At 42.3% G+C, this 12,206-nt stretch overlaps 2 protein-coding genes across 2 annotated transcripts; both read right to left on the bottom strand.

The window, feature by feature from the left end:
• Positions 1 to 1,080: 1,080 nt before the first annotated feature.
• Positions 1,081 to 4,543, bottom strand: LOC127587802 (collagenase 3-like). The gene is made up of 10 exons (XM_052046266.1): positions 4,413 to 4,543; positions 4,034 to 4,278; positions 3,751 to 3,899; positions 2,771 to 2,899; positions 2,522 to 2,683; positions 2,311 to 2,431; positions 2,095 to 2,228; positions 1,841 to 2,000; positions 1,656 to 1,756; positions 1,081 to 1,531 (listed from the first exon to the last, which is right to left on the bottom strand). The coding sequence occupies exons 1-10, from the start codon at positions 4,509 to 4,511 to the stop codon at positions 1,422 to 1,424; spliced, it is 1,410 nt and encodes a 469-aa protein (XP_051902226.1). The 5' UTR covers positions 4,512 to 4,543; the 3' UTR covers positions 1,081 to 1,421.
• A 3,090-nt stretch (positions 4,544 to 7,633) lies between these two features.
• Positions 7,634 to 11,869, bottom strand: LOC127587800 (collagenase 3-like). The gene is made up of 10 exons (XM_052046265.1): positions 11,750 to 11,869; positions 11,358 to 11,605; positions 11,022 to 11,170; positions 9,815 to 9,943; positions 9,552 to 9,713; positions 9,117 to 9,252; positions 8,826 to 8,959; positions 8,368 to 8,527; positions 8,171 to 8,274; positions 7,634 to 8,081 (listed from the first exon to the last, which is right to left on the bottom strand). The coding sequence occupies exons 1-10, from the start codon at positions 11,846 to 11,848 to the stop codon at positions 7,972 to 7,974; spliced, it is 1,431 nt and encodes a 476-aa protein (XP_051902225.1). The 5' UTR covers positions 11,849 to 11,869; the 3' UTR covers positions 7,634 to 7,971.
• Between the last annotated feature and the right edge of the window lie 337 nt (positions 11,870 to 12,206).

Below are 12,206 nucleotides of genomic sequence, written 5' to 3'. Positions count from 1 at the left end.
TGTAACTAGCTTAACTCTACGTTTTCGAAAATTTGCTTTCTGAGATACCCATGTCATGATTCTAATTTTGTGTATTTATTTATGCGAAACCAAACAAATGACATTTGGATTCATCAGCACGAGCGAATTTTTCCTGTGAGCTGATTGGCTGCGCATCATCGCCAGTCTGTTGTCTACTTGCATACCGTATCCTGGTGGTGTTGTCACAATTACTTATTTTGTTTAAGTGCAAACTTTTCTTTGATTAGTTGAGCTGTGCTCCAATTTCTCTGAAGCAATGCGATACATTGCTTTAACAGCAGCGGCGGTAGGGGGATTAGGGGTTTTGTCAAAAATTAGGTTACGTTTGAATTTGCAGCACTGTTGTAAATAAGGACGCCCCCACCCGCCGCTCCCCTGTTATCCTTTCGGGTCTCAGTCACTCAAAATTATTTCCAAAATGTGACCCAAAAATGAAGACAGGAATACAAATCATACAAAATTTTATTCATAGAGTATATTAATGTAATACATTTGAAAACAGGTTTTATGAAACCACTTATATCAGTCATTCTATATACAAATGAGGTGCATCACAAAAATTCCAAGACTGGTGTCACAAAAGCGATTTCAAATCCAAACTGTGAGTTTTACCCTTTCGGTGTGGGCCAGGCAATCGACAAGCTCGTTCTCACTTACTATGGGAGAAGAAGCAAGAGTTGTGGCTGGACAGCTACAGGCACTTCTCCATGAAAATACAACTGCTCGCAATGTCCTGGGAAACTGTCAGTTGCAAGCTGAGAAGAACATGGCTATGGTGGACCAACCGCCGCACTCATGGTTCACTGTATTATTTTTTTCCTCTTTCCCAAGCTCAAAGGAGTCATCAGTGGGATGCATTTCGAATATGTCGATGACAGGCTAAGACGATCGAGTTGCGGAGGATACCGGAAGAAGTCTTCAAGGAGTGTGTGCCAGTAATTTTATACGGTATAGCTTACCAGCATGACCCCTTTAACCACTCAACAATGCATTATGTGTATGTTTCCCCCACCCGTTTCGAAGTTCATGTAACAGGGTCCTCCTTAGTAAAAAACAAGGAGAGAGCGTAGCTTTTCAGAGCTGTACCGAGACTGTAACTGTTTAAACATCTCAGCTCCAGAGCTGGTCTGAGATCATAATGGATTACATTCGTGCGCTCTGCTCGTGAGAAAAGACAACTCTGCTTGACTCATAGTCTCTCTTGTCTTTTAAAGTTTGTCTGAAAGTTTTGGATGGCCTGATGGAACTGACAGTGTGTGGCAGAGAAGGCTTGGAAAGTACGTTAGACTCTGGGGGATTACTTGGGAGGGGGAAATTCATAGTTTGGATTATAAATATATATTTAGTGACAACAATACTGAAATATTTCTTACACGAGTAGCTTCCAAATAAACTTTGGTCTAGAAGTTAGTGCAACGTAAGAAGTAGCTGTTTCTCAGTACACGGAACAATCTTCCTGTGGCCAAGTTGTACTCAAGCATGTAAGGTCCACTGTAAATGTAGGTAAAACCTGGAAAACAGATTTTAATGTGAGTTGATAAAATATTCTTCTCATTTTTGATTAAACTCTTCCATCCATCCAAGCAATCAATTTTTTGTTGTTGGTGGTGGTGCGAACACTTTGTTTGACTCACCTCTGTATTGGAAAGCCGCCGTCACTTTTCTCAGACCAGAAAATGTCTCATCAATACGTTTGGGGAATCCAGAGTCCACACTCTTTTTGGCCTCATCAAAACTTGACAATATCATAAAGGGAAATTTTAAATCGAAGCTCAGGGTATAATATTTGTTCAAAAGAAAATGCATGCTTGTTAATTACCTGTAGTAATAACTGCCCACAAAAAAGAGAGTCTTTCTTGATTCCACATCATAGAACGCTGCGTCAATTTTCCTCACACTTCTGGGCAGGCCGAATGTAGTGAGTGTTTGGGGATAGCCACGGACTAGATTGTAGCCAGCGAAAGCCCACACTTGCTTATCTACAGGTGGAAAAGATAATAATGGCTGGATTTGAATATTGACACAGGGTTGGGACTTTAAACAGGTTTCATAAAAAAAAAAAATCTAATTTACCTTTGAAGATGTAGACTCGGTCGGCATGTTGGTTCTCGTAAGCGCCATCGATGTTGACTGGAGCACTGGGCCAAAAGTTGGTGATTCGACTCTGCTGAGGTGACCTGGCCTGAGGGAAGCTTCGCCACAAGAAACTGAAAGCACACATTTATAAGACATTTACAAGCAATATTCATAGTTTTTCCAGTCTGTGTTATTATCATTATCCAGTCATACCCGTCTTTAAAGAAAAGCATTTCTCCTCGCAGGGTAGCCACAGCATCAAGCACCATGGTCGAGTCACAAGCATCAGGAGTTGTGGGGGGTGGAGGTCCTGGCTGAGCATCTGTGTTCGGGCCTGGAGGTAAAATTGTTTTGGAATTACCGTCTATGCTTTGGTGGTGGTGGTGGGGTGGGGGGGGCATTTAAACAGCCTGTTGATACACACCATATAAAGTCTGGATGCCTTTGACATCATCCTGGGGCAGGACGAATGTGTCAGGATTTCTATACGAGTACGTGGGGTACATGAGGGCGCCTGGGTCATCAGAATGAGATAAGCCCAAAGAGTGACCAAACTCATGGGCTGCAACCATGAAAAGGACATATCCTGCAGCAAAAAAAACCAAACAATTACATCATTCCAAATCCCTATAATGCTTAGTGTATGGTATGCAAATACGCCCGAATAACACACCAGAATTTGATCGGAAGGTAAAGGTCTCATCCTCATCAAAGTGAGCATCTCCTCCAATGCCAGAAGATGGGGCGAAGGCATGGGCCAGAGTTCCATCGGGGCCATCGAAGGGGTAATAATCACCATGTGCTGAGAATAACAATATAGTCAAATCAGATTTGGCAAACTCAAATTAATATATTGATCAGGTATCTCAATGGATCAGCTAATATCTGGAAATTATTCATCTTCCAAGTTCCAATGAGCTGGCAGGATGTTTGCCCTTAAGCTCCGAAAATCTTGACAACTTCAAGATGCGACATGCACTCACATGCCGCTGGTGTTGTCATGCAATCATGTTATCGTGAGTGATTTGTTATGTAACAACTGCATAATTGGCTGAAACAACATCAGTCAAAAATGTACTCCAGCTAAGCCAATGGCCTGCGTGAGTATGTTGTTGAGCTAATTATTTATTCGTCTATATATATATTGCGCGTCGTCCCGCACGCGGTCTGTCCTTCCGTCTGTCCCTTTTCAAAACGTACCTACTTCACCGCGCCGCTGCGCGCCGCCACTGCGCCGCTCAGGCAGTGGCTCACTACGATCGCACGGGCATCTTAGCGAAAAAATGTTGTCTACCCACAAGCATTGCAATGAAATTGTTAGTTATTTAGTAGAGCTAAACATCTCTTTATTTTCGCGATAAGCAATGAAGATGAACAAAAAGCTGGACCAAGCAACAACACTTTTGTGGGCCGAAGGCCCACCTTACCAGCCTTCCGCATGAACTAGCTGATGAGCCGCCCGGAGGGCGGCGAACCAGCTAGTAATTATATAAATAAAAATGATTTCTATACAGTATATATTTTTTTTCTATCAGATTATAATAATTACCGGTAATTCTGTTTTTTTTTGTGTTGATAACAAACATACCACAAACAAGTCACAACCAAAAGCCATTTAAAAAAAATGCAATACACAGATAGATTTTTACTTACACTGGCGACCAAATGAAATCATGATGTCCGCTGTGCCGCTGTACAATCTCGTGAATTTAAGAGGAGTAACTTTGGCCCAAACGTTCAGGGCTTTTTCGATTGAATTGTCGACTTCTGAGCGTGACATGTCGGGGGTGTAGTTCTCTATTCTGCAGATAGGGAAAAATACTGAATATTAGCCTCGTTCGTAGATAAACAAACAAACAAATACAAATGTGTGTGTGTTGTGTGTCGTGTGTTGTGTGTGTGTGTGTGTGTGTCATCCTAGTGAAAAAGTATTTACCTGTATGTCAGACTTTTTTTCTGCCACTTGAGGTTGTTTCCAAAAGTGGAGAAACGGGCCAAGTTATTATCTGGCACGCCACAGCGGGGCTTCTTCATCATCGCCAAGGTGTCAGCATCCAGCGTTCCCGTGATTTGTAAACCAAAGAACCTCTGCATTTCACTCAGCCGCTTGCTGAGCTGACTGATCCCACGTCTGGAAGGTCCGCTTTCTTCCGTTAGGTTGAAGAATAACTTCAGGTAACCCTGCAAAAAAACAAAAAGGCAAAATAGAGAAAAATATAATTGTGGCAATTCAACAAGGTGAAGGTGCCTAAAAACTACAATTCAAGTGCAAAAAATAGCCGACGTGACAACATTTAAAAAAATAACAAATTTACCTCTGCCAAACTTTCATCTTGACGATTAATTTCTGCAACTGGAAGACAGTAAACTGCCAAAGCCAGGGTCAGTACAATGCAAAGGCTGAAGGAGCTCATGTTTCCTCAGTGATTGTGTTGTGTTGCCCCTGCACTGGATGTGCTGTTATATAGGATTGGAGTTGGGGGGTGGGCGCGTTGAGCAACAGCATTCGTGAGTCAGTGATGAGTAAACGACAAGACTGGATTTGATTAGTCACCAAATAAAAACTATGAAGACTATAATGACATCAGCAACCGGAAAATTCTATTTACCGTATCTACATTTTTTTTATTATGGTAATAATTTTCCCTCAAATGCTCTCTTCAACATACATTTAAAAGTAAGACGTGCCATCGGCATGCTGGGTCTTGTCATGTCCATTTTATGAGCAGAGCAACATTTTTCTGTTGTTATTTCCATGCTGGTGCTGGATCTAGGACAGAAGGTTAGCAGGAGGTCTAAAATGTTTCCTTACAGAGTGCAAATGAGAATAAAGCGGAATGATAAGAGATTCAGGGTTCGATTCTGCCTCCGGCCTTCCTGTGTGTAGTTTGCATGTTCTCCTCGTGCCTGCGTGGGTTTTCTCCGGGTACTCTGGTTTCCTTGCACATTCCAAAAACATGCATGGCAGGTTGATTGGATGTCCAGATTGTCTCTGGGTGTGATTGTGAGCGCTAATGCTTGTTTTTCTGTGTACGACCCGCCATTGGTTGGCTAGCAGTTCAGGGTGTCCCCCGCCTACTGCCCAATGACGGCTGATATACGCTCCAGCACGCCCGCCACCCTTGTGAGGATAAGCGAATCAGAAAATGGATGGATGAATGGACTTGCAGAATAAACACCTTTGGCCACTACTAGCATGAATCATAAGTAGGCCAATGAGTCATGTAATCAGTCAGTAACACACTGGTTGGTATCTTTTACTTGGAGTCTTTACAGTCACTCCTAAAATTGAGGGTAATTCAGATTTATTTTCGGATAATATAAAGCTTAGGTGTCAAAGTCAAGGCCCGGGGGGCAGCTCTGGCCCGCCTGATCATTTTATGAGGCCCGCAAAAGCAAATCAAGCATGTCAAGTTCCATGATACTTGCTAAAGTCTGAACCAAAATTTCAAATTGTCACATGTAATCCACAGTAACAGTCATTATTCTTCACTTCTGATTTTAAAACTATTTATCCACCATTTTTTTGTGCACTAAATATGTAATATGTGGAGGTGATTAAACATTTATATGGTTTCCCAAAATTCATTAACAGGCCTCCAATGGCAACCGTAACTACAATTTGGCCCCCTGACAAAAATTTGTCACCCCTGATATAAAGCTACAGTAGTCAAGAACACTGTCACATGTGCTTAAGGCGATAATTGTCTTCAAGATGGCTGTGGCAGGTAGGATAAAATAAGTAGGCAAGAGTGAAAACAGGAACATTGAACCAAAACAACAAGAAGAAACATTTTCTAAAAAATATGAAGATCATCAACAGCCTCTACTACTAATTCGGAAGGGAATCTAAAGTGATTCATCCATCCATCCATCCATCCATCCATCCATCCATCCATCCATCCATCATCTACTGCTTATCCGGGGCCGGGTCACGGGGGCAACAGCTTTAGCAGGGAAGCCCAGACTTCCCTCTCCCTAGCTAATTCTTCCAGCTCTCCCCGGGGGATCCCGAGACGTTCCCAGGCCAGCTGGGTGACATAGTCTCTCCAGCGTGTCCTGGGTCTTCCTCGGGGTCTCCTCCCGGTGGGACATGCCCGGAACACCTCACCAGGGAGGCGCTCAGGAGGCATCCGAATCAGATGCCCAAGCCACCTCATCTGGCTCCTCTCGATGTGGAGGAGAAGCGGCTCGACTCTGAGCCCCTCCCGGATGACCGAGCTTCTCACCTTATCTCTAAGGGAGAGATCCATTCATTCATTCATTCATTCATTCATTCATTCATTCATTCATTCATTCATTCATTCATTCATTCATTCATTCATTCATTCATATTCCTAACCGCTTGATCCTCACTAGGGTCGTGGGTGGTGCTGGAGCCTATTCCAGCTGTCTCCGGGCAGTAGGCGGGGGACACCCTGAATCGGTTGCCAGCCAATCGCAGGGCACACAGAGACGAACAACCATTCGCAGTCACACTCACACCTAGGGACAATTTAGAGTGTTCAATCAGCCTGCCATGCATATTTTTGGAATGTGGGAGGAAACCGGAGTACCCGGAGAAAACCCACGCAGGCCCGGGGAGAACATGCAAACTCCACACAGGGAGGCCGGAGCTGGAATCGAACCCGGTACCTCTGCACTGTGAAGCCGACGTGCTAACCACTGGACTACCGGGCCGCCCGGGAGAGATTCATGTGTGTCATAAATTTACAATGACGTGATAAGATCTTGACAAAAAGTCCAGACTGCACAGGTGGGAAGGGAAGGACCTGATGGCTGAGAATGGAGTTGACAGATACGGGTGAGACTAATGAGTCAGCGTTTCCACAATTGAATGACAAGCAGTGACACTATAAATTGAGTTATACACTTGCAAATAATTTGGCCTCAGTGAGCATTTTCTTCCAGTTAAATCAGAAAAGGCCAGATTGACGGACATCTATAAAAAAATTATCCTGACCGATTATTGTTATCATCATTGACAATAACACTTAGTACATGTACAATATTTCTAATTGCAAATCCTTATTTGTGTGGTCAAAGTTCTTCTGAATCACAGTTTCTGTGGAATTGGCATGAAACACAATGATAGCGAAAGAAGGAAGCTATAAATTAGGCAACAACAACAACAAAAAATCTTCTATTTGTTATTAGAATACGAAAGCTGCTCCAGTTTTGCCTTCCCTTTGACGAACTGTTGGTTTGCATTTTGTCGCTGTTTGCCAATTTATGTACGCCGTTCACACCCGTTTTGTGTGCCCTGTTGTCACATCGCCCTTTTGTGCAATGCCCAGCACCTGAGTCAATTTGTTGCCGTCTTCTTGTCAGACATAGACAAAACATGAGTGGCAAGTTTGCTTGGATGCTTAATTTAATTGCGATTGGCTGAAAAAAACCTTGATCTGCATCCGAAAATAGGGGCCCCAAATTGATTATGATAAAGTGAGAGATGGCGCTCAAGACCGTATTATTTTATGAGCACTGCAATGACTCCAAACAATCCATTATGTGCTAAAAATGAGCTGACACCAAATGAATGACTAGAATTTTATTTCTTCCACTTCCGCTTCTTCTCTCACAGTATTTGCATTGATACATTTCAACCTGTGGTCATTGTAGTGTGACATACAATACATGTACATTAAAAACAATCATAATAATACCTCTTTTGTGAGCAATCTTTTATCTTCATTTAACTTGATTTAAAAAATGCGATAAAACATTAAAAAATAATGAATAATATTATTGTCAAAAATATCTTTAAATATAGGTACCGTAGTTTAAAAAATATATCAAACAATTACAGTAGGGGTGAATCCAGATAGATTTGTGTCCGCTCGTTTTGATTCTGAGTTCCTTCACCCGAGCAATCTAGACGTTGGTGCAGGGCAAGAAGTAGTTGTTTCCCAACACACGGAAAAATGTCCCTGTGCTCAGGCTGTACTCAAACATTTGGGGTCCACTGTAGATGTAAGTAAAACCTGGAAAAGAGAGGCTCAGTTTTATTTTTCTTTATTAAAAAAAAAAGGAGTTATACACAACAGCCTCCACTGATTGATTGTTCACTCACCTTTGTACTGCAAAGCTGCAGTCACCTTCCCAGTTAGGCCACTAAAGGTTTCATCGACACGTTTTGGGAATCCGTCGTCCCTTTTCTTACTGGCTTCATCAAAGCTTTTGACAAAAAGAATATTTTGATCGATTTGCAAACAGTTGTGTCATTCCGACAAATCAATGGTCCGGTCCGATTACTTCAATGGAACATACCTGTAGTAAGATCTGCCAACGAAGAACAGTGTCTTTTTTGATTCCGCATCATATAGAGCTGCATCGATTTTTTTCACATTTTTGGGAAGACCAAAAGTTGTTATTGCTTTGGGATATCCTTGAACAAGATCGTAGCCACGAAAAGCCCAAACTCGACGACCTGCATCAAGAAAAAAGCCTTTTAGAGGATGCATGGCAGAGATGATATTTTGGATGAAAACAATGTGATATCTGGAGTTGAAAGTTACATTCACACTAGGCAACTCATTTGGGGCTTTTTGGCACACTTGGCTCGAAATAACACTTGTGAGATTCTGCATGCAAACATGCATGCATGCATGGATGCAGCGTCGAATGGGGGGAAGACAAGAATCGCACTGAGCGAGGCATGCAAGGCCAAAACCAGCCCACTGCGTGTGTGTGAGACCTATAATAGAGACGAAAGAAATAAACTGTACCTTTAAAGAGAAAAACATTGCCCGAATATTGACTTTCATAAGCAGCATCAATTTTATTGGGGGCATCGGGCCACAGGTTGGTGATGAAACTTTGCTGAGGTGTCCTGCTCTGAGGGTAGATTCGCCAAAAGAACCTGAAACCACACCATACATGCATTAACTACGGCATATGAACCCTTTCCGGGACAGCGGTCACTACGTTGGACAACTTATCATGTTATCAGGTTACAGTGTGCATGAAAGGGTTCATATGTTTGATTATTTGTTTGAGTTTTTCAAATCTGGTGATACCTGTCTTTAAAGAAGAGCATCTCTCCTCGCAGAGTGGCCACAGCGTCAAGCACCATGTTCGAGTCACAAGCATCAGGAGTGGTGGGGGGCTGCGGCTTATCGGGATTGGTATCAGGTTCCGTATCAGGATTGGGACCTGAAGATGAAATATGGACTTTTGTTACTTGATCTTCAAAACCCTCCTCAAAACTCACTTGTATTCTTTGGCATTCCACTCAGCATGACTTAGATTTGTTCTTGGTTTTACTGTTTGGTGCTTTCTACCGTCTTTATTACCGATTTGTTTGACTGTTTATTGTATATGTTGAATTGCACCATGTACAGCACTTTGTATGCAGCAATGGCCGTTTGAAAGTGCTCTATAAATACTGTTGAGTTGAGTTGATGATTTTCAGAAAAAAAATAGGAGACTGCACATGACTTTCGATGACATACCATAAAGAGACTGGATGCCTTTGATATCATCTTGCGGCAGACGAAAGTTGGAAGGGTTTGAGTATGAGTATATGGGGTACATGAGGGCACCGGCATCGTTAGAATGACCTAATCCCAGTGAATGACCAAACTCGTGAGCTGCCACCAGGAAGAGAACATATCCTGCACGAGAGCCGACAAAAAAAATCATCAGTCATTAGGCATATCCCGAGGCATATTTAAAAGGAACGTATGTGAATGCCTACGCAGCTTGAGAAACTCACCAGAATTGGAACGAAAGGTGAAGGTCTCATCCTCGTCAAAGTGAGCATCTCCTCCGATGCCAGAAGATGGGGCGAAGGCGTGGGCCAGAGTTCCATCGGGGCCATCAAAGGGGTAATCATCACCATGTGCTGATAATTCGGAAAAGATTGACATCAGCGGTGACACGCCTACGCTCTTGACTGTTTTTTCATTTGTGTTAACATCCAAATTTGCTTTTGTTGTACAGCTAAACAATATTACCGGTTCTGAAATAATTACATTTAAAATGAATCAGTTCATTTTGAAATAAATGGAAAAGGACAACGGAGAACTTGTTCGCGATAGAAGAGTTTTAGTTCGTTTTATCAACAGAAAATGTATCGGCATATTGAGTTTGTTTTCATTTTCTGGGAAAGCGATCACAAGTCCAATTTTCTTTATTTTTCAGTTTTACTTTGAGTTATTAAATTCGTTTTCGTGACTTATAATAACATTGATCGACGCTGCCAAAGACGATTTGTTGTCAGGACTGCTGGCAAACAATTTCAGTTGTCTTATTGCTAGTAAAATATCTCAGCCGTCTTGAATACAGCTTTACTACAAGTCAGTTAGTTATTAGGACAAAAGATTAATATTAATTCGTCAATTTACAGATATATATTCATTCATTTTACGAACCGTTTCATCCTCACTAGGGTCGCGGGGGGTGCTGGAGCCTTTACCAGCCGTTTTCGGGCAGTAAGCGGGGGACGCCCTGTATCGGTTGCCAGCCAATCGCAGGGCACACAGAGACGAACAACCATCCACGCTCACACTCACACCTAGGGACAATTTTAGAGTGTTCAATCAGCCTGCCATGCATATTTTTGGAATGTGGGAGGAAACCGGAGCACCCGGAGAAAACCCACGCAGGCCCGGGGAGAACATGCAAACTCCACACAGGGAGGCCCGAGCTGGAATCGAACCCGGTACCTCTGCACTGTGAAGCCGACGTGCTAACCACTGGACTACCGGGCCGTCCACTTATAAATATATATTTATATTTATTTAGTTTTATTTTTTTATTCTTATTATTTGTTTTTTTTCACCCTGTGGGGAAATTGAGTGATAACATGCAAACTCAACACAGAAAGGCCAAAACTGAGATTGATCAGTCAATTCATCCATCCATCCATTCATTTTCAACACCGCTAATCCTGAAGCGGCTCATTCTGATTCTGTACTTACACAGGCGACCAAATGAGATCATGATGTCCGCCGTGCCACTGTAGATTCTCGTGAATCTAAGAGGAGTAACTTTGGCCCAAACGTCCAGTGCTTTTTCGATGGAGTAATCGACCTCTGACTCCAACATGTCTGGTGTATAGTTCTCTATCCTGCAGATTAAAAAAAACACAGTGTAAGAACCATATGCAATAATTACGCAGTTTGTCACTGACACATTTATTCATTTTTTACAGCAAATCTTGTTCTAAGTCACACGTGAGCTGTAGTTTATCCCAGATGTCAAAAACACAACAATCAGTTTGTCACTGTTGGACTATTGGAAATCATTTATTTTACCTGTATGTCAGACTATTTTTCTGCCACTTGGGGTTGTTTACAAAAGTCGAGAAACGGGCAACCTTGTCGTCCGTAACGCCACAGCGGGGCTTCCTCATCATCTCCAAGGTGTCATCATCCAGTGTTCCTGTGATTTTTAATCCGAAGAATCTCTGCATGTCACTCAGCTTTTTGTTGAGTTGACTGAACCCACTTCGAACGGATGGGCCACTTTCATCCGCGAGGTCATAGAATTTTCTCAGGTAGCTCTGTAAAAGAAGGCAACTTTATCATCAAAAAGAATTTATGGAGTAGAACATGTGCGCTCAACATTTGGCAGATTGTCCACCTAAATGGATGATATCAAGCCTGCTCAGATGTTAAAATAATAAAAGAGCAATAAAAATACACACCTCTGCAAAAGTCTCATCTTGCGCTGTCAAATGCGACGCGGGCCCACAGTAAACCGCAGCTGCCAGGCAGAGTAAAACGGTCAGGTGAAGAGAGCTCATGTTTCCTCAATCTATTCAACTTGTTTCTCCGTGCTCATCGCACTTCTTATATAGCCTAAATGTTTCGCTGTTGAGAAACCACAATTGTCCTAATATGGATAAAGAGGAAGTTGGGTTTGATTACTCACCAGACTTCAAAGTTTTCCACAACAAGCCCTGTAATTGTGATATGACAAATTATGCTGAGGCAGATTAAGAATAAAATGTCAGGGGATTCTGATGATGATTTTTATTTGAACTCAATTTAACACTATTTTTAATTACATCAAAATAAATACAGTACACCACAGGAGCCCTCATATCTTACTTTGGAAGCGTACTTAATTACTAGGATTTATTTCCCGTAATCTGGAGTAAA

The sequence above is a fragment of the Hippocampus zosterae genome, chromosome 16, assembly GCF_025434085.1.
Source record: "Hippocampus zosterae strain Florida chromosome 16, ASM2543408v3, whole genome shotgun sequence".
NCBI classification, from domain to species: Eukaryota; Metazoa; Chordata; class Actinopteri; order Syngnathiformes; family Syngnathidae; genus Hippocampus; species Hippocampus zosterae.
The sequence above is the reverse complement of the archived record's forward strand: the minus strand, read 5'-3'. Positions and strand labels throughout refer to the sequence as shown.